Source organism: Phocoena sinus, chromosome 8 (assembly GCF_008692025.1).
Source record: "Phocoena sinus isolate mPhoSin1 chromosome 8, mPhoSin1.pri, whole genome shotgun sequence".
NCBI lineage: Eukaryota > Metazoa > Chordata > Mammalia > Artiodactyla > Phocoenidae > Phocoena > Phocoena sinus.
In genome coordinates, this window is record NC_045770.1 from 31,828,896 (window position 1) to 31,852,288 (window position 23,393).

Below are 23,393 nucleotides of genomic sequence, written 5' to 3' on the forward strand. Positions count from 1 at the left end.
TGCTACTCGAAGTGTGGTCGATGGACAAACAGCATTGACATCATTTGAGAGCTTGTAGAAATGCAGTATCTCTGACACCACCCCAGACCTACTGAATCAGATTCTGCAAGTGATTCATATATACCTTAAATTAGAGACGCTGGTCTAGATGATACCCATCTACCAGCCCTACCCCCTTTTACTCTTATTTTCAAGTTATTCTATACTTCCATCTACCCAATTGCTCAATTCAGAAACCTGGGACTTATCTTTGACCCTACCTTATCTCACCCCTCCCTTATCCTCTCCCATACAAAACTCATCATTAAATCTTATAATCTTCTAAATGTATATACTACAAACTGTTTACAACTCTTCAGGTTCCAGTGTTGACACTTTAGTCCAAGCCACCACCAATCTTTTTTTTTTTTTTTTTTTTTTTTTTTTGCGGTACGCGGGCCTCTCACTGTTGTGGCCTCTCCCATTGCGGAGCACAGGCTCCGGACGTGCAGGCCCAGCGGCCATGGCTCATGGGCCCAGCTGCTATGCGGCATGTGGGATCATCCCGGAACGGGGCATGAACCCTGTCCCCTGCATCGGCAGGCAGACTCTCAACCACTGTGCCACCAGGGAAGCCCCTTAGTGCTCTTTTTGTGTCACCATTACTGAGCACTAGTTTAATAAGCGTTCTAGATCATTATCTGTTCTTACGTTTTCTGATTTCCAACCTAGGCAAACTCCCTGGAGCCTAGCCTACAGGAAGCATCACCACTCATCTGGTCCAGAGAGGGCAATTAACAGAAGATACACTGGAGACTGTTGACTACCCGAAGCAGCTGGTCAGTACCTGGGGGATTTATAGACTGTTGAAGAGGACTGATAGATGCCAGGATGATAATTATAGTGATGAGTAATATAATGGTAAAAGAATAGCTAATATTTTTAAGCATGTACTGTTTTAACAGGCATTGTTCTAAACATTCTCTATGGGTTTTCCTTTAATTCTCTCAGAAACACTGTTATGTGGGTATTATAGTAGTACAAAGCATAGACCTATTTTTACTGGGCAATAAGGGAGACACTGTTTATCTCTCTTTCCAACATACATGCATTGCCTTTCTATAAAACAGTGACAAAGACAGTAAATGACCAGAGACTGGGCTTTTCATCTTTGTGGAATTCACTAATGCTATGATATTCCCACAGTCATTACACTGTTCCATGGTTATCTGCCCCATCTTCTACCACTTCCTTGCTTCACCTGGTGAGCTGAAATGCTGCCCTCTACCCCACACTCTGTTATCTGAGACAGGGAACTAAATACAAAAGCATTAGATTACTTTTGAGACCAATTCAGTTCAAATACTTAGTATATCTGTAAGAGTGCTTTGGGGTTGCAAGAGGTCATGTGTATATGCATTCACCTCAAGAATAGCCTGGAACTTATCATAACTTCCCATTGGGTGAACCAGGAAAATACTTATTCCACCCTACCTTGGAGAGAATTGTGTCTGTTTCGACTCTGGACCTTTAAACTTGGCTGTCAGCCCCTGCTCCACACCCTGGCCAGTTTACACAAGCAAAACAAAAGAACAACATTTGACCCAGACCGATCCTTGTGATACATGGATCAGTTATTGCTAGTCTCCCTGGTTTTTGTATTCGTGGCTTCTTACACTGGTTTTAGAATCTGTTTCTGGATCAGTTAATTTATACATCACTCTGTCTCCTTGAAGTTTAGTTTTCTGTTCTTTGATTTTGGCATTGCCTGTGTTCTTGTGGACAATCCATTCCTGTAGCCTGGGGAGGAGGGCTGGAATTCATACAACTGGAAAGTTAGCTGTGCAAGGAGTGAGTTCGCCTTGGGGTTTAGGTTTAAGATGGAGTCTTGAATGCTTTGACTCCTTCAAGGGTCTGCTCCTACACTAGGTCTCTCGTAAAAAGAATTCTGTGTAAAACGTTCGGCGTTTTAAAATGTGTATTCCTGAACTGCTTGCAGCTTACACTCTCTTTGATTATGTCTGATTACAACTGTTTTCTATTTTGTTTCATAGGCATATACCTCTTGTGACTTCATCCAAGTTATTGACGAAAAATGTTGAACAGAAATAGGACCAGACACAAAATCCTCTGGCATGACACTAAAGAAAGACTTTCCATTAGATGGGCAGATCTACTGTTAATAACTATAGCTATCTTACAACTTACATTTATCTGTTTTGTCTATGAGAATATCATGATACTTTCTCCAGTGATTTCTGGAAAATAAAATCCATTGGGTCCGTAGCAGTCTCATCTCCTTCAGTGGTTTTTCAGGCTGTATTCCTTGGAGCCCTGAAATTTTGGGAAAGTGCTTGGAGTTTATTTTGGGGAGTGGAGGAAGGAGAGTATGGTTTTTCCTTTCCTGCTTCAGTTTAGAGCAGCCCTACTTTTATCTGTTTTAGAAACTGAAGTGCTGGGTAAGATCTCATTTGCAAAGAGGATTCTTTGGCTTTAAAATGTTCAAAATCCTTTTTTCTTTTCCCAAGGTAATGACTATTGCTAAAAGTAGAGCTAAAACACCCCTTTTGCTATCAATTCCTTCTCCATCTGAATTGGCTCATCAGTCAGAACAGTCCAGTTATGTGTGTATAGTCTGTTGTCTAGATATGTTTCTAGGCTTTTATAGCCTAGATTGTGAAACTAATTACAGTTACAATATAGTTCCAAAGGAAAATTCATTCTGAATTTCAAGAGATAGTATAGTAGCTAAGAGTGTAGGTTCTGGCGTCAGATCACGTGGTTTAGAATTCCAGCTTGTCTCACATCCTGTGTGGCTTTGGAAAAGTTTCTTAACTTCTCTGTGCTTCACTGTTCCATCTGTTAAAAAGGGTAAAAGTGTCCCAGCTACATTATAACGTTTTGAGAGTATTAAATGAAATTATCATGTACTGTGTCTAGCAAAATGCCTGGCACATTGTAAGTGTAATTGTCCTTAAATTGTAATTGTCCTTAAATTATCATTGGCAATATAAATTGACATCAGTTGTAAATGTCAATAAATTATCATTGCAGTAACTCATCCAAAAGCTGCCCATGACTGTACACCACTGTTTATGCCTGAAAAATTATCTAGAGTACCTTAGTTTTATGAGGGCTTGACATAAAGTGGGTCCTCAATAAAAGCTGACTGAAAATGTAGTTGGAGCTTTCTTGCCTTTCCATTTATGGGGTATATGAATCTATTGTCGGGTCATATATGTTAAATCAACTTGCACTTGAATTATTTTTATTTGATTCCTTTAATCTTAAAAGAAGGCATATCAAGATATTTCAATAATAGAAAGTTTGAATTTTACCTTAAAATTAAATATATCCTGGAAATTGTGGGACATGAAAACAATCAGTACTTTTGAAAATGGTAAAGTCTCAAAATAACATACCTGAATATAAATATTTAAAATTATTTTAAGATTTTAATAGTAGTGTGGTCATAATATATAGATTTTAATATTGCTATAGCATTTCTAATTCATAGGAATAAAAAACAGACTCATGATCTTGACAGATATATTAGCTAGGCTTATTCAGAAGGCTTACATACACTCCTGCCTTCCAAAGGCAGGAAATGCTGTGCTTGAATACCCTATTCCTTAAAATGATTCTTTTTTTGTTATATTTTCTTTAAAAAAATCCAAAGTGTTTGTGTTTTATCTGGTTTATTTAGGTACCCAAGATGAAAGATGAAGTTACATGAATTATTTAAGAATTGATTTGACTGGCAGAGAATATGTGTCACTGAAGCTCTGTGTATGAGAAATACTCTAGCAGATGTTTCTGGGAGGAGATTACCTTTTGTTTATATCAAACTTATAAATATGCCTCAAACGATTAAAAACTAACCTTGCCAGTTAAATCCCGTGTATTTCTAGCTTGTTTGTCATGAAAATAAGCTGGGAAGTGAGGAGATGGTTTTATGGAAGAAACTTTCCCATTGAAAATGATGCTTTTGGTTTACGATTCATTTGGATGAATGAATTCTTGGCTTCCTGGTCAGGCACTCCTTCTAGGTCTTTTCTTGTAATGCTCTGATAGCATCTCTGGGTCTTTGATGATATTTTTGCCTTCCCAATTCATTTGGCAAAAAGCCATTTGAAAACCTTACCCACTTCAGGCAATATGCACACTTGGAAAGCAACCTAAGTAAACACAATGGTATATTTTGCATTGGGGTAGTTCAACTAGATTCTCCTAGAAATGCGGTATCTCCTTGCTAAACCTGTGGCTTTAACAGTTTATTTTAAAAATCCATTTATTCTTTGTTTTTCTTCTCAGGCCAAGAAGAAAACAGTCTTACTTCTCTTTGTTGATGAAATAGATTCTGTCATAGGTTTTTATTCTAATCCTTAGCCTGTCAAGATATTTAAAAAAGTATCTTGAGCTATTTGAACATTTATTTGTGGTAATCGGTATGTAAAATAAAATATTTTGTATACAGAAATGACACATCCGAAAGAATATTATTTATTGTGTCCAAATTTGAGACATATATTTCCATGTGTGATTCCATGAGTGAGGATCTCTATAATTTATCACTCACTCATTTAACCACGAAACACATTTGCTTGAATTGTGGCTTTCAGCTTTTCTTCTGTTTCTTTCTCTTTCAGTCTTACTATTTTCTGCTGTACATTTCTCTTTGTTTTTTTTTTGGGGGGGAGGTTTGTGATTTTAATTTTACAACAGCTTTATTGAGATATATTCTCATACCATAATATTTGCCCTTATAAAGTGTACAATTCAGTGGTTTTTAATAGAGTTGTGCAATCATCACCACTATCTAATTTTAGAATATTTTCGCAATCCCATAAAAATACTCCATACCCATTAGCAGAAAATCTCTCTTTCCCCCTCCACTAGTCTCTGACAACCACTAAACTATTTTCTGCTTCTGTGGATTTGACTATTCTGGACATTTCATATAAATGGAATCATATGATATGTGACCGTTTTTGACTGGCTTCTTTCACTTAGCATAATCCGTGTTGTAGCTTGCATCAGTACTTCATTCTTTTTTAAATTGCAGAATGATAGTCTGTTATTTGGATATATCACATTTGATTTATCCATCAGCTGATGGACATTTGGGTCCATCAACATTTTTTTTCAGCTATTATGAATAAGGCTGATACAAATATTTGTGTACATGTTTTTATGTGGACATATGCTTTACATTCTCTTGGGTATAAATCTAGAAGTCATTTCATAAGCTTTGTTAAACTTTAATTAATTAAATTAATTCTTAAATAAAATGTTTTTACATTTAATTCACATTTTCAGTTTTTTTACGAATCACTTGTTTATTCACATAGTGGTGCTTGCCTTCTGTTGATTTCTAATAACTCTTTATATATTCCACATATAATTGTCAAGTTGTTGATTTTTAATAATTATTTTTAATTTAAACTTTACCAAAGCTATACATAGCTTAAAAAATCTACAAGTGTTATTATGAAATAATTACCAGCACCCATCTCCATTCTTTCTTCCCAGTGATAATCACTTTTAATTCTTTTAGCTCTTTCTTTCAGTATTTACCTCAATATTTCTAAGCCACATGCCTATACTGTCATTCTTGATATTTCAGTTTTATATGTGATATATTCACTTCCTACGGTAGTTCTTATCGCATTCTCGACCCTTCTCCCCATACCACCTTTCCTTTCAGCCTGTAAAGTACTTACCAATATATTATAATTTTTTATATTAATATTTAATAAATTACTATGTAAATATAATTTGCTGCTGTTATGTAGCATACTATGAACATATTTATTTCTTATTCAACTTTTTGTTTTGGTTGTCATTAAAAAATCATGACTGGGACTTCCCTGGTGGCGCAGTGGTTGAGAGTCCGCCTGACGATGCAGGGGACACGGGTTCGTGCCCCGGTCCGGGAAGATCCCACATGCCGCGGAGCGGCTGGGCCCATGAGCCATGGCTGCTGAGCCTGTGCGTCCGGAGCCTGTGCTGTGCAACAGGAGAGGCCATAAGAGTGAGAGGCCTGCGTACCGCAAAAAAAAAAAAAAAGCAAAATCATGACTTTCTGTTCCGTTTTTAATGTAATTTATTGCTAATTCTAACTCTGCCAGAGTGAAGAGTAATAAATAACATCAAACATAGTAGATTTTCGATTCTGTTTATGTTTTTGTAGCCATCTCTTTTGCATTTGTCTTAATGGTTGCTTTCTATGCTTGGTGCACAGCTGGACTCTTCCTTTACCATCATCCTAGGGTTTTTTTTTTAGACTTTTCCTGTATTGGCACTGGGTCTTCCAAGAACTAAATGCCAAGATGGGGTTAAATAAGCAATAATTTGGGGCTTCCCTGGTGGCACAGTGGTTGAGAATCTGCCTGCTAATGCAGGGGACACAGGTTCGTGTCCTGGTCTGGGAGGACCCCACATGCCATGTAGCGACTAGGCCCGTGAGCCACAACTACTGAGCCTGTGCGTCTGGAGCCTGTGCTCCGCAGCGAGAGGCCACCATAGTGAGAGGCCCGCGCACTGTGAAGAAGAGTGGCCCCCACTTGCCACAACTAGAGAAAGCCCTCACACAGAAATGAAGACCCAACACAGCCTAAAATAAATAAATAAATAAGCAATAATTTATTAATGAAATGCCTGTGAGCAAAAACAGAGTGGGAACTGGGAGAGGCTGAGGAAATCCATCAAAACAGAAGACAAGTCTGACCCTCAGGGAAGGATGGGTAGATGGAAGGAAGGTTAAACCAGCCTTCAAGTGGCCCATCAGAAGAGACCTGTGTCTCCCAGGAATAAGCCTGCCTTAGTAATGGAGTCATTCACTGGGACCACCGCATGGAAAGTGTGGGCTGGGCTGGATTTCCGAGCACAGCACCTAGGGCCCTTGGTCAATATCCTCCTATAGTTGGAGGGCTGTCAGGTGCATTCTCATGGCCACCATAGCCACCTGTTTCTTAGATTTAATATCTTTTTTTCTTTCATTTACTCCTTTGTTTTAGTAGATCATATACTCTAGTAGCTTAAGATCATGGTACACTCATATCCTGTGCAATATTCCTTAATATTTGGTTTATTCCCCTTTTCTCAGTATATATTCACTGAAATGGTCCCTTTAGGCAAGGACTGAGGGAATCTTCGCAGTATATTTACAGTATATTTGTTGAATGTATTGCAGGGTCCTTCTTCCTGGGGACCTGGCCATCTTTTCACTCAGTGGTTCCAGATCTGAAAATTGGCTCAGGTCTGGGAACTGAGCAAGGCATTGTGACTTTTTATTGGGACCACTGTCCTCAGCCTCCTGCTCCTGCATTCTTACCCCTAGTTGAAGACGTTAAGTAGTACCCTTGAAGGGTGCCTGGGTATTTTGTCCTTAGGAACTCCAAATTTCTATTAATTCTCTCTCTGCCAGTTAAGTTCTCCCGGCTGCCTCTTTAACCTTGCTGGTTTCATGGTAACTGTGGTCCCCTGACTTCTGACAGTTAAGTGCTGCTACCTGGTTTCTCTTACTTTGGGGGCTCATCATGTCCATCACTATTAATGAGCCCTGCTCTGTGACATCCTCTTCTACATTTAGGCCTGGACTACAGAGGAGAACTGGTGCTGAAGTTCTTAGTGATAGCACCTGCCTCTGTAAGAGCTAGCACTCACCCCTTGTAAGACCCTACTGAGGCCTCTCCACCACAAAGCAATGAATATGCCTCAGAGTTGTCCCCACTTCCTCTTCTGGCTGCCAGGCAGATAACTCTTACAAAATCCCAGCACAATATTTCTAGGGAAATGCTAGGCCTGAAGGATCTGCCAGAAGAATCTGTCTGGTGAGAGAGGGACCAGCATCACTAAGAACTTCAGTGCTGGTTCCCCTCTGTAGTCTGGGGCTGATGGTAAGAGAATAGGCACAGAGCTGGGTGTCTGTTGAGCCTCAATACTGGGGGACATCCACCCAGATGTCCCCCATCCCATGTTTGACTAAATGCTCTGATACCTTAGTGTAACATAGCATTTAATCACCTCTGCAGCTCCCCATTCTACATATTAAGTCCTGTGATTGCTCCTTAGCTGTGTCCTCTTCCACTGCAGGAAGAGAAGGACCTCTTTGAAAGAAGTACCACAACAAGCACACGTTGGTTCTCACACATAGCCTTTAACTGTTTGTCAGCTGCCCTCAGTTTCGCATTAACCCTCTGAAGGGCTTCCATTCACTTAGTAAAAACTAGTCACTGTCCTTGCAGGTATGGTCCCTCCTGTGCCTTTTAAAGGCCTGAATTATTGCATTGGTAAGCCTGTTTTTCTCCACTGGGTATGTTTCCCCAGGCCATTATCTGTGAAATATTCAGCAGTTAAGCCACCATCTTGTGCCAGGGATGATCTGCGGCCAACATTCCACTCAGGTTGGGGTTTTCCTTGCCAGCCAGTGAGTGATCTGGCCTTCCCTCTACAGGCTGCTTTCTTGGACCATTTCTCAGTACCAACTATTCAGTTCAGTTCCTCTGAGAAGCAGATACCATGATGGAATTGGAGACGTACGAGATTTATTAGGAGGAAACACCTGTGAAGGCTAATGTGGGGTAAGAGCAGGGTTTAGCTAGGAAAGTTTTGATACTATGATGTGGAAAGAAGGAAGGAAGAAGCAGCTTTAAGAAAGTCTTGCCCACGCTAATGAGTCACTTGTCAGCAAAGACTGCCCATTGGACGAGTCCCCATTGGGCCAGAACAGTCCTCTTTTAGTCCACTCACTACTCAGTCACAGGGAAGAGCCTGGGGGAGTGAGGCATTAGTTTGAACACTGTGGGGATGCTGAAGCTACCCCAGGTAGAGGCTTCAGCCAATATCCTCCCTAGGTCAAAGGTGTCAACTTAAAGAAAAACGAAGTTGTGAGTTAAGTTTTATTCAGGGATCTTACTGAGAACTATAGCCCGGGAAACAGCCTCTCAGTAGGTCTGAGGGGACTGCTCCAAAGAGGTAGGGGAGGAGCCAGTTAGTATACGCATGAATTTTTTGGCTGGAAAGTACATGTAGTCATGCATGCATCTTGATAAAACATTATTGCTATTCACAAATACAGACGTCTCAAGTTAATGATTTTAGTGCTTTTCTACTGTAGGATGATGCAAGAATCTGGGGTCATTGAAATTCTCCCTTAGATATGCACCTTAACTATCTAGGGGTCTAAATATCCAAAGCACAGAACTTTCATCTTGATTTTCCCATCCTGAATTCCCCTCAGGGTGCACTGTTGCTGTGTTGCATCTTAACCCTTTGTATGATGATGAGCGACAGTCTTTGTTCTTTTTACTTACAAAGGGAAATCTATACACTGCACACCCATGATTGTCATTTCTATCCTTCCCCCACTGATCTGCAATGCCTGCTTTGTCATAAATCAGGTCTCTTTGTTTGCATGGGTTTATTTTGGGGCTCTCTATTCTGTTACACTGATTTTATATGTATCCCTGTGCCAATACCATATTGTCTTAATTATAAGAACTTTCTATTACGTCTTGTTATTTGTAAAGCAAGTATCTCCATGTTTTTCTACTTATACAGGTGTATCTGAGCTATTCTTATTCCTTTCCTCATTCACATAAATTTTCCGATCAGCTTGTCAAGTTCCAGAAACAGCCCTTTAGTGTTTTGACTGGAATTGCATTGAATATTTAAGATCATTGGGAAGAACTGACATCTGTATGGTAGTGTGTTTTCAAATCCAACGACATGGTATATCCTTCTGTTTATTTCTTTTTAAATGTCTTTCAATATTATACATATATATTTTTCCAGAAAAGGCTTGCATATCTTTTTATTTGTTTGTTTGTTTGTTTTGCAGTACGCGGGCCTCTCACTGTTGTGGCCTTTCCCGTTGCAGAGCACAGGCTCCGGACGCGCAGGCTCAGTGGCCATGGCTCATGGGTCCAGCCGCTCCGCGGCATGTGGGATCTTCCCAGACCGGGGCACAAACCCGTGTCCCCTGCATCGGCAGGTGGACTCTCAACCCCTGTGCCACCAGGGAAGCCCCATTGCATATCTTTTTAAAGATTCATCATTGGTACTTTAAATTTTTGTTGTTGTTGTAAATGGCATCTTTTCTTCAAAAAAGTTATATTTTCTGTTTCTTGCTGGAGTATAGTCATGCCTTTCAGAATTGTCCTACTTTGAGGCAAAGAGGCCTGGCCTTTATATCCCACATCTACCAGTTACTGGCTAAGGGCTGCCCTCAGGGACTGGGTGTGACCCTATGTGAGGAGTCTCTTGGCCTGAGGCCATTGTCTGGAGAATGACTCAGATGAGACCTGCCAGCTGTGGACACTCCCACCAGCTAGGAAATACTACTTAGGCCTGAAGGGGGAGTCTCAGCCGAGTATCAGAGCAACTATTAAATGTCCTTTAACAGATTGAAGAGCTCTCTTTTATATTCTTAGTTTTGTTAAATGCTCCTGCTTTTGCAAAAGGAGAGGAGGTGCCTACCTGTACGGTGTGGGGAATTGGATGTGGGGTCTGACTGCTTTTTCTTTTTTTTTTTTTTTTTTTTTGCGTTACGCGGGCCTCTCTCACTGTCGTGGCCTCTCCCGCTGCGGAGCACAGGCTCCGGACGCGCAGGCTCAGCGGCCATGGCTCACTGGCCTAGCCGCATCTGCGGCTTGTGGGATCCTCCAGGACCGGGGCACAGAACCCGTGTCCCCTGCATCGGCAGGCGGACTGTCCACCACTGCGCCACCAGGGAAGCCCTGACTGCTTCTTAAACAGACTTTCAACTCATCCTGCATCCGCCTCACCTTTACCCCAGGTAACCCGAGCTTTTTCTGTGGTTTTGCAGGACAGACTGGCTTGCTCTTAGGCTTCTCCCACTGCAGCATAGGTTTTAGCTTTCTTTGGTCATCCAAATCAGTTACCACTTGACTACCTGCTTTCTGACCTTCAAAGGTCTGATGCTGTTTTCTCCCCTGGTCTCTCTCTTTTTTATCCCTTAATTGTCATTTAAGTTGGGTTCAGGAAGGAACAGAGGTAAATTGTGTGTTCACTTGTTCTTGCCTGGAAGCTCTCTCAGTATCTGGATTTGGAGATTTATGAAACAAAGGAAAAGTGGGCGGAGTTTGACATAGGCTGTTTCTCAAGAAGGCCCGAATTACCCCTTCTTTCTTCTTCATCTTTGCTTGCCTAACCCACCCTTCAGGTCTCAAAGTAGTAGTCACATTCTCCAGGATGCCTGCCTTCACAGCCCAAGTTTGGGTTAGATACTCCTTCTATGTGATTGCAGTACAAACTTTGTTCTTCTTATTGTAGCATTTATCACACTTTGTGCTAAATCCTTGTTTACCAGCTTTTAACATCTCATAGGCTACACATTTATTGACAGGGGTTGTATTTGATCTCTATTGGAGTCCCCAGTCCCAAGCACAGAGGTGATTTAAGAGGTATTCAACAGAGTTGTACTGAGTGAATATATATTGATACATAAATAAACCACACAGCTTTGAGTTGATTTCCAATAAATGCAGTAACTTACAAAGCTCTCACTTTTCTGTAGATAAATATTTTTTCTTTTCTTTATTTGCTGGGCTCTAGAAACCAAAAAGGCAATACTAGTTTTATTTTGATGGTTATTAGACTCATAGATATTAATGTCTTAACCAATGCCATTTTAAAGGTACTTGAGTTTATCACTAATATGGGTTAGGAGTAGATGATGTGTAAAGTTCTCTCTCTCTTTCTCTTAACTTCTTTAAATGTTTACTACTCAAAACTTCTAATTTTAGTATCTAGGCATTATAAAAATCTCTAGAAGGCATTATGACAACTACTACATAAGCAATAAAGTATGAGGATAAAATATTAAAAATGGAGAAGAGATTTAAAAAATATTTTAAGTGTTTAATAAGTATTTTTTGGCTCATAACCCAACTTTTAGGAAATATAAGCAATAACAATCATTAAGGCAACCCTTCAATATTGTATTTTTGCTTACATAGTTTACCACTCTGTAGTACAATACTAATAGTGCTTTACTATACTTTGTTTTCAAAAGCACCAACTACAGAACAAAAGTCATTCTAATGTAATCTTTTCAAGGAAGTCCTTGGAGAGCTTATTTCATTGATGCTCATATACAGGAAGAAATAAAGCAAGTTTATGATTAGTCACTCCTCTTCTGATTCTGAAGCTACAGGAGCCCCTTTCAGGAATATTTGTTTAAAGAATGCCCTGGAAGTTGCTTTTGTGACAAGCAAACTCAGTCTCCAATGTGGAAAAACTGTTATAGGATCTATAATTCAGCTTCATCAGAACTCTGGAAAGGCAGACTTTAAGGGGCATTCTTTAGCGTCTCATGTGTACACTTTAATCAAAGAAGACATTCTCATTTGCTCTTAATTTTTTGGCTTATCTGATAAAAAAATAAATGTACAAAGTAGATAGTGTGAAAAATATAGTGTGAAAAATATACTACTGAGAAATCACCACTGCTAATATTCTGTTGCATAGATTTCCTGGTTTTTCTTTCTCTATATAAAATAATATATTAACATAAAACAAGTGTTGTCAGAAATCACTGATCTTCAAACTAGGTTGCAAGTTATCAGTGAGTGAAGATATTTTATTGGTTGTAACCATAATTGTTTTGTTTTTTTAATTGAGATATAATTGACATATAACATTGTATTAGTTTTAGGTGTACAAAATAATGTATATATTGCAAAATGATTACCACAATAAATTTAGTTAACTTCCAAGCAACTGTTAAATTCCTCAAAAAATAAAAAGTAGAACTACCAAACAATTTGGCAATTCTACTTCTGGGTATTTATGTGAAGGAAATGAAATCACTATCTCAAAAAAACATCTGCACCTGCATGTTCACTGCAGCATTATTTACAATAGCCAAGACATGAAAACAACCAGCACCCGATTTTAAAGGGTAAAAGCTACTGGCATTCACTGTGATAGAAAGCCCATTGTCTCCTAACCACTAGAGGGCAGTATATTACATTAGTTAAAAAAAAAAATCTCAGACAGTACAACTTAATACAACTCGACCTAGTTTTACAACTGATTATGATAAACATAAAATTACACGTAATTTTATGTTGGACTGTTAGTTTAATGGTATGTGAGGACCTATCACATGGCATACACTGAGTTAGGGATATACTGATGAATAAGACATGTTCTATAATTTAGTAAGAAGACAAGGGTGATAACACAAGGCAGTCAGTTATTCACTTCGGTTTGGCTTGTGTCTGCCTTTCCAGCCTCATATCCTGCCACTCCCCAGCTTTCAAGCTGAGCTGTGGTCATGCTGACTACTCCTAATTGTCTTGCACATGCTGTTCTCTCTTCCTGGGATATTGTTTGTGCTTCTCTCTGCCTGGTGAACCCCAATTTACACCTCAAACTCCAAAATCCTGACTTTCCCAGGCAAAGTTAAGTACAAGCATGTGCTTTCTCCATTCCACTCCTTTGGAACCAAGTCTGGTCCTCTTAGAGTTGATGACTTATGTCCCTTTTCCCTAGGAAACTGAGCTGCTGGAAGGCAAGGGATGTGTTGTTCATTTTTGTTTCTCTTGCTGTGGTTGTGCCTATCACATAGACAGTGCTTAAAATGCATATTTAATAAATGAGCAAATAAAAGTGCTATGAATAGATGCTGTAATGAGATAATTTCCTCTATAGTCTCTCCATTGATCCTTCTACTCTCTCCTTCTGTACATGCCACTAAAAAGCATCTAAACGAAAGACAGGATGCTTTGACTTGCTGATGGTGAGGGAGAGTCAGGCTTTGCCAATAAGAAAAGGAAAGGGTAATGAATTTTGGAGGATAATTTAGTTTTCCCTGATATTTCCCCCATGACACCTTGGGGAATGATCTTCACTTTAGCAATACACAGCTGAGACTAAATAATCTTTGTTCTTCTGTCCCTATCTTACAGTAGCCAAGTAGGCAAAGTGGTTATGTTTGTCATTTGGCTAGCAGTTAACAACCCTGACACCTTTAGCATTAAGAAGACAGGATGCCTAATACATTCCATTGTGATCTACAAAAGCTAAAGAAATCAGTCAAGTTTCAACATGCCCCAAGTACTCATGTGGCAAATTAAACAATTCTCCATCCAAGTGGTATACATAGTTTTTTATAAAAGTTTTTGTTATATGTTCACTTTGGATATGCTTGCAAAAAAATTAAAAAGTATTTTTAGCTTGTTTTAAATCTTATAGATATGCCCATACTCATAGTCATCTAGGAAATTCTGCTCTGTAAAGAGACCTGGCTGTACATTACAAGGGTTAAGTAAGGTCTAAAATCAAATAGACTTTGGTTTGAGTCCTGGGTATGTCTTTTTCTGGCTTTGTGACCTTGGGCACATTACTCAACCTCACTTCACTTCAGTTCCCTCATTTGAAATATGGACACAGCAACAGTACTTCCCTCACTGGGTTGCTAGGAGGATTAGATGAGGTCCTGCACGTAAAGAGCTTTGCACAAGATTTGGCATATTGTGAGCTTTCAATAAATGTTAGCTATCATTACTAGATAAAGATCTTTACTGCAAGATAAAAGCATTTTTTTCTTGGCGTGTAGACTTTTCTTTTTGTTTCAAATAACCAGCACTTAATGGATTTTTTCCCCCCACTATGGCTGTAAGAAGTTTATTCTTGCCATTTTGATAAGACATATGGCATAAGCAGATGGGGGCTTGAGAGCATGAGGACCTTGGTGAAGGTAAAGTGAAGCCCCTGCTGTGGGATGTGATAGCCTGGGCTGGTGGGGATCAGACTCCATGGACCTCAAAAAGTCTCTCACAGGGCTTCCCTGGGAGCGGCTGGGCCCGTGGGCCATGGCCGCTGGGCCTGCACTTGCGGAGCCTCTGCTCCGCGGCGGGAGGGGCCACAGCGGTGAGAGGCCCGCGTACCAGAAAAAAAAAAAAGTCTCTCACAGTATTTCCCATCCAAAGAATTCTTACCTTTGTTGCCCCTGCAGATGCAGTGGGGAATACAAGCCTTGTTATTAAGCACCTTGAGGGTCTTCTACTACTTTGGCAAGAGTGAGATTTTTCTTCTACAGGGTCAGTGATGTTGGGCTTGTAATATGGCTTTCAAACAGATTATCTAAATGATCAGTTCCTATGGGTGGGAATGTTACTCTGTATAATCCATATCCAAATGGCATACATACGTGATTAATATATTTTTAAGCAAACTATTAAACATATGTTTTACTGTTTTATATAATTATAGTGACATTTGTTCTGAACCAAAAATTGGGATGTATGGTACAACAAAAATTTTTAAACGTTTTAAGAGTTTAAAACATTTTAACTTTTAATTTTGAGATCATTTTAGACTTACAGAAAAGTGGTCATGACAGTACAGAGAGTTCCTACATACCCATTACTCAGCTTTCCCTAATGTTAACATCTCATATCACCATGGTAGAGTTGTTAAAACTTAGAAACAAACGTTTGTAAAATACTATTAACTAAACCACAGATTTTATTAGGATTTCAACAGTTTTTTCCGTTAATGTCCTTATTCTGTTTCAGGGTCCAACCCAAGATAATAATGTTACATTTTGTTCTGTCCTTTAGTCTCTTCTAATCTGTCACAGTTCCTTTGTTTTTCCTTTCCTTTCACGACCTTGATAATTTTGTAAAGTATTGGTCAGGCATTTTGCAGAATGTCCTCAGTTTGTCTGAGTTTGTGTGATGTGTTTCTCCAGATTATTGAGTTTATAGATTTTGGGGAAGGGTGCCACAGAAGTAATGTACCCTTCTCAGTGTGATATATTAGGGGGTACAACATATTGACATATTCTCTTACTAGTAATTTTAATCTTCATCATGTGGTTCAAGTGATAGCAGCCAGGGTCTCCTTTCCTATAAGATTACTTTTTTCCCTTTGAGATGAATAAATACTTTGGTGAGATACTATGAGTCTATGTAAATATTCTGCTTCTCCTTAAACTTTCCAACTGATTTTAGCATTCATTTGTGGATCTTGCTTGTAACAATTTTCTAATGGTGATTTTTCTATTTCCCTCATTTCTTCTCCGTTTATTAATTGGAATTCTTTTGTAAAGAAGAGTTGTTTCTTCCCTCTCATCTATTTATTCAATCATTTATGTCAGTATGGACTTACAGATATTTGTCTTATTCTTTGGGTTATAATACAATATTATCATTATTTTTTTTGTCAAATTGTTCCAGTTTTGGCTACTGGAAGCACTTTTAGGTTAGTTCCTGTGTCCTTTTAAAATACTTCCATTTTTATTTACTCCAGGCCTATCTTGTATTTTCCCTGTACCAGTTCTAGAATCAATTACTTCCCCCAAAGCCCTGGTTCCTTCTATTAGAGAATAGTTTTTTCATTTTCTTTCTTTTTTTTTTTTTTTTTTTTTTTTGCGGTACGCAGGCCTCTCACTGTTGTGGCCTCTCCCATTGTGGAGCACAGGCTCCGGACACGGAGGCCCAGCGGCCATGGCTCACGGGCCCAGCCACTCCACGGCATGTGGGATCTTCCCAGACCGGACACGAACCCATGTCCTCTGCATCAGCAGGCGGACTCCCAACCACTGTGCCGCCAGGGGAGCCCAGAGAATAGTTTTTAGAAACCAAGATCTGAGTGTCAGTTTCTCTAAGCAGACAGAGCAAGGAAATATGCATATGTGTGCTGACCGATGTACACATACATATCTATATTTCTGTATCCATCTATCTGTATATATATTTTAAAACAGCATGAATTCATGCTGACTCTGACTCCCACCCAGCACCAGAGGTTTTATTCTAGCTTTCCCCTTTTCTGGAAAAGGCAAAACCATAAGAACAAAAAATCGGTCAGCGGTTGCTCAAGGCTGTACAAGGGAAATTTTGGCTTGACAAATCTTCATGGTTCAGTGGTGGTAGATGCACAGCTCTCTGCATCTGTCAACATTCATAGAATTGTATACCATAAAAAGTGAATTTTACTGTGTGCAAATTAGAAAAAACTTCAGCCAGAACATTATAAGAACTCAACATGGAATGCAGATCATGACGAATAAATCTAACTATTAAAATTAACGACATAACCACACTGAAGGGGATGGGGAAGAAAGGAGCTGACCTACAAAACTTTGGAAAACAGTATATTGAGTGAATCAGTAAGACTAAAGTCAAAAGGAATGGTATAAACACTGAACTTTAGTTGGTAAATTCGTTTCTCATAGGTATATGGGTTAGCAGTTATGAAACTACTTTTCATTGTGTACCAGGGTTAAACAAATTAATGCACTCATTGTGGATAATGAGAGCCAGGCTTCTTAATGCCAAAGAAAGAAGAAAGAAATAAACATTTTTGAATAAATAAAAGAATAAACATTTTTGGAATTTTTATATAAAATGTTTATAGAGATATAAAAACTGTCATACTTAGTTACACATTTAAAGAATTTTTTAATTGAAAAGGATAAAATTACATGAAATTGAGAAAATCTGGTACATGTTACAAGCTATTAAAATATATGCAAGTGTGTGTGTATTTATATATGTATACAATGTAGTTTTCTCTAAAAGCATCAACATTTGTAGGAACACAGGCATTGCCATTCTGACTCAAACTAATGAGGTTTTGTTCTTATTAGAAACAAAAATTTACCTCTGTGTTTCTTGAATTGAGTGGTGTTGGTGTATTTTATTGCCAATGTGATTTATCTATTTTTAAAATTTTTACTGGAGTATAGTTGATTTATAATGTTGTGTTAGTTTCTGCTGTATAGCAAAGCAAATCAGTTATACATATACATATATCATTCTTCTTTAGATTCTTTTCCCATTGAGGTCATCACAGAGTATTGAGTAGAGTTCTCTGTGCTATACAGTAGTTCCTTATTAGTTATCTATTTTATATATAATAGCATGTATATGTCAATCCCAATCTCCCAATTTATCCCTCCCCCGCTTTCCCCTCTGGTAACCACAAGATTGCTTCTACATCTGTGACTCTATTTCTGCTTTGTAAATAAGTTCATTTGTACCATTTTTTTTAGATTCCACATATAAGTGATATCATATATTTGTCTTTCTCTGTCTGACTTTTAACTTTGCTCAGTATGACAATCTCTAGGTCCATCCATGTTGCTGCAAAGAGCATTTTCATTCTTTTTTATGGCTGAGTAATATTCCATTTTGTGTGTGTGTGTGTGTGTGTGTGTGTGTGTGTGTGTGTGTGTGTGTGTATACACCACATCTTCTTTATCTATTCTTCTGTTGATGGACATTAAGGTTGCCTTTATGTCCTGGCTATTGTAAGTAGTGTTGAAATGAACATTGGGGTGCATGTATATATATATATTTTAAATATCTTTATTGGAGTATATTTGCTTTACAATGGTGTGTTAGTTTCTGCTTTATAACAAAGTGAATCAGCTATACATATACATGTATCCCCATATCTCCTCCCTCTTGTATCTCCCTCCCACCCTCCCTACCCCACCCCTCTAGGTGGTCAAGCATGTATCTTTTTGAATTATGATTTTCTCCAGGAATGGGATTGCTGGATCATTTGGTAGTTCTATTTTTAGTTTTTTAAGGAACCTCCATACTGTTCTCCATAATGGCTGTACCAATTTACATTCTCACCAACAGTGTAGGAGGGTCCCATTTTCTCCAAACTCTCTCCAGCATTTATTGTTTGTAGATTTTTTGATGATGGCCATTCTGACCAGTGTGAGGTGATACCTCATTGCAGTTTTGATTTGCATTTCTCTAATAATTAGTGATGTTGAGCATCTCTTCATGTGCTTTGCCAACATGGATTTAAAATGAGGTTATGGTAATCCTCTTTGATGCCAATTTTATTTTAATATTACATATATATACTTCAGTATGATTTTATTTATATAAATGCCCAAAATGGACTAATTAAATCTCTGGTGACAGAAGTCAGAATAGCAATTATTTTTGAGGGGTAATGTGTAATACTTCTGGGGTGCTAGTAATGTTCCATATCTTAATCTAGGTGGTGGTTACTTCATAAAATTTTATGAAGATATATGTGATATATACATGATTTGTTCCCCCTTTATATATGTGTTATATTTTAATTAAAACATTTGCTTAAAATATTTCCAGACTCATGCTTGGACAGTTCAAATATCCAAATGTGTTTCCATGCTATTGTAAGCAAGTGATCCTCTCTGACAGTGATTTTAGATAAACCTGTCTAAATTTCTCTTATCAGTTATTAGAAGCTCTGCCTCCTACAAGTGTGTCTAAATTTTCTTTTGATTATTTTTTTCAAATCCCTTTATTTATTTAAATTTATTTATTTATTTGGCTGCATTGGGTCTTCTTTGCTGCATGCAGGCTTTCTCTAGTTGTGGCGAGCAGGGGCTACTCTTCGTTGCGGTGTGTAGGCTTCTCATTGCGGTGGCTTCTCTTGTTGTGGAGCATGGGCTCTAGACACGCAGGCTTCAGTAATTACAGCATGCAGGCTCAGTAGTTGTGGTTTGTGGGCTCTAGTGCACAGGCTCAGTAGTTGTGGTGCACAGGCTTAGTTGCTCCACAGCATGTGGGATCTTCCTGGACCAGGGATCACAACTGTGTCCCCTGCACTGGCAGGTGGATTCTTAACCACTGCACCACTAAGGAAGTCCCTCTTTTTTCGTTTTATAATTTTTTTCTATTTCTTTAGTTAATTAATTAATTTAAAAATTATTTGGCTGTGTTGGGTCTTTGTTGCTGCACGCGGGCTTTCTGTAGTTGCAGTGAGCGGGCTGCTCTTTGATGCGGTGCATGGGCTTCTCATCATGGTGGCTTCTCTTGTTGTGGAGCACAGGCTCCAGGCCTGCGGGCTTCAGTAGTTGCAGCATACAGGCTCAGTAGTTGTGGCACACAGGCTTAGTTGCTCCATGGCATGTGGGATCTTCCCAGACCAGGGCTCAAACCCGTGTCCTCTGCATTGGCAGGCAGATTCTTAACTACTGCGCCACCAGGGAAGCCCGGAAGTCCCTCTTCTGATTTTTTTGATATCCTTTGCCTAAGAGATTACTATATCTTGTAGTGAGTTTTATTAGTTTGTTCATTGAGGAAAGTGATGCTTTCTTTGATTCTTCTAAATTTACTTTCCCAATTCGAAAGAGAATCCTTTTTCCCTAAAACTTAAAACTCAGTGTGAGAAGGCATTTTTCTTTCTTACCTTATTTTAAAATATATATACTATCACATTCTCACTTAGTCTTCACTTTTGTAGCATGCAAAATGCTATTCTCTTTCACTTTAATTCAAAAGGAACCTCTACTCTTTGTCTTTCTACTTTTCTCACTTTAAATGAACCCACTCTGGATCTAAAATTCTAACATTTATTTTTGGGGGAGTTATGGCCAATATTGCACAGTGATTCTAGTAGTGGACAATGTCATAATGTATTAGTAAAGTACAAATCTTATCCTGCTTTACCAGCTTACTAGTGAGGCTGTTTTGGCCTAGGCTGACTTTGGATTTTAACTATTTTTAACTATCCTTGTTTGTAGAGGCATTCTTTGATGCACAAATGAAAGGAATTAAAGTTAGGGATTATTAAATGTGGAGCTGGTTTGGCATGTAGGATGCTGTTGAATACATCTACAGTAGCATATAAATATAAATATTTGTCTTTAAAAAAACCCGCAAATTTTCATTTGAGATGTTTGGAATACTTCACAAACATCATGGCACACCCATTTGGCCTGCTTACCCCATTGGAATATCATTATTTATTTGTTTGTTTGTTTGTTTATTTATTTACTGTAGAACAGCCTTTATAGTTTGCAATGCAATGTGGAAGAGGAGGGGATACCACAACTCTGGCTCCTAGGGCAGCTCCACAGACCTGAAATCAAAGAAGGCATGAGTACCCCAGGAAGGAGCCTGCTGAACTCTGGTTTTGCCCTGCTCCTTGGAGCCAGGTGTCCGGGCACTTGAGGTTAGAACATATGGAATGGAAGCCTTCCGTGCCAAAGATGTGACACTGGGAAGGCCAGAGCCCTTTCCCTAGACCTCCATACATTACTGGGACTGAGAGGAATGTCATTTAATAAATGACATCAAAATTCACAAAATTGTATTGATGGCATAAAAAAATGTCTCAAAATATTTACTAGTAGAGGCATACAACTTTCTATTTTTTAAAATCTAAGCTCTAAATTTACTCTTGCCTTCCTAAATTCTGTTCTTATACACCCCAAATAAGATGGTACAAAATGCTGCTTCTTTCAGTTGGTCATGACCTTGGGTGGGTTTAACTGTCTCTGGATTATGGTAACAGAATAATGATTCACCAAAAACAGTCACATTCTGGGCTTCCCTGGTGGCGCAGTGGTTGAGAGTCTGCCTGCTGATGCAGGGGACACGGGTTCGTGCCCCGGTGTGGGAAGATCCCACATGCTGTGGAGCGGCTGGGCCCGTGAGCTATGGCCGCTGAGCCTGCGTGTCTGGAGCCTGTGCTCTGCAACGGCAGAGGCCACAACAGTGAGAGGCCCACGTACCGCCAAAAAAAAAAAAAAGTCACATTCTAATCCCCATAACCCATGACTATGTTATGTAAAATGGTGTATTAGTTTCCTATTGTGATGTAACAAAATACCACAAACTTAGTGTCTTAAGACAATATAAATTTGTTACTTAGTTATAAAGATCAGAAATCTAAAATGGGTTTCTGTGGGCTAGAATCAAGGTGTTGATAGGACTGTTACTTCTGTAGGCTCTAGGACAGAATTTGTTTCCTTACCTTTTCTTGCTTTTAGAGGCCACCTGTATCCCTAAGGGTGTGGCCCCCTCCTCCATCTTCAAAACCTGCAGTTTAGCATAATATGCATATCTCTCTCTGACTTTAACACTGACCCTCCTGCCTTCCTCTTTTACTTATCTGGACCCTTATGATTACACTGAATCCACCCAGATAACCCAGGATAACATCCCCATCTTAATATCCTTAACTTAGTCATATCTGCAAAGTTCCTTTTGCCATCTAAGGTCATATCTTCACGTGTCCTGAAGAGGATGTGAACATCTTGGGGGACCATAATTCTGCTAACCAGTTCCATTTTGCCTAACTTTTAAGTTTATTCCTATAAAATTTCTGGTAATACCTTATTATTATCTTTTTTTTTTTTTTTTACTCCCTCTTGAACCCATTCCAATTAGATTTTTGTTCCAAAACTCTGCTGAATCATTTTTGTCAAAACCACCAGTGAGGGGCTTCCCTGGTGGTGCAGTGGTTGACAGTCCGCCTGCCGATGCAGGGGACACGGGTTCGTGCCCCGGTCTGGGAAGATCCCACATGCTGTGGAGCGGCTGGGCCCATGAGCCATGGCCGCTGAGCCTGCGCGTCCGGAGCCTGTGCTCCGCAACGGGAGAGGCCACAGCAGTGAGAGGCCTGCGTACCGCAAAAAAAAAAAAAAAAAAACCACCAGCGACCTCCAGGTAGCCAAATCCAGCGGGAGTTTTTCAGTCTTAATTTAACCCAAACTTATTACCAGCTTTGACACAGTTGATTCCTCCCTCCTTCTTGAGACAATTTCTTTCTTCGCTGCTCAGATCTCTTCTCTAGCTACATTCTCTCTCCAGGTGATTTCAACTAATTTCACGGCTGTAAATATCATCTGCACACTGGCAATTCCCAAATTACATGTTGATTCAGGGCCACACACCCAAATTCCAGACTTGTGTATTTAACTACCTATTTAGTATCACCACTTGGATAAATAATAAGCATCTTAAACCTAAAAATGGATTTTCAGCCAAAACCTGCTTCTCCTTCTGTATTCCTCATCTCAGGAAATGGTTCCATCATTCACACAGGTACTCAGGCCCAAAAACATTGGAATCATCCTTGATTGCTCCTTTTCTTTATTTCACATCCATTCCATCATAAAATATTTCAAAATATATTCTTTATCTGACCGCTTATTACTGCCACCATTGTTAACCTGATCCAAGCCATAAACTTCTCTCACTTAGGCTATTGCAAAAGTTCTTTAATTGGTCCCCTTCTTCCCTCTCCTAAATATATGTTCCAGACACCGGGGTGATCCTTTAAAAGGATCATGTTCCTCCCTTACCCTAAACCCTGCAAAGGATTCATTCACATAAATCTAGACTGAAATCCCATGGCCTACAAGCCCTAGATGGTCCTGCCTGTGGCTACCTCTCTTACATTATTTCCCAGTAATTCTGCCTTGCTTGCCGCTCAATAGCCATGCTGGCATTTCTATTCCTTAAACATGTTAAGCACACTCCTGTGGAAGGTCCCCTTTATGTAGAATTCTATTCTACTACCACCAAGGTTAGCTCTCCTACTCACTCAGATAGTTGCTCAAATGTCACCTTCTCAGAGCCCTTCTCTGAGCACTCTACCTCTGTCTCTAAAATAGTACTCCCATCATTCTC

At 39.3% G+C, this 23,393-nt stretch overlaps 1 protein-coding gene and 1 non-coding gene across 2 annotated transcripts in view; both read right to left on the bottom strand.

Moving 5' to 3' along the window:
* CEP126 (centrosomal protein 126) overlaps positions 1-23,393 on the bottom strand; it is a 149,161-nt gene that overhangs the window by 6,780 nt on the left and 118,988 nt on the right. The window contains exon 12 of the mRNA XM_032641133.1: positions 1,656-1,779. Within this exon, the coding sequence (XP_032497024.1) occupies positions 1,656-1,779 (124 nt within the window). The remainder of the gene's footprint in view (positions 1-1,655; positions 1,780-23,393) is intronic.
* LOC116758863 lies at positions 20,910-21,028 on the bottom strand. The gene has a single exon (XR_004351252.1). It is a non-coding gene; the product is annotated as a small nucleolar RNA SNORA57 (small nucleolar RNA).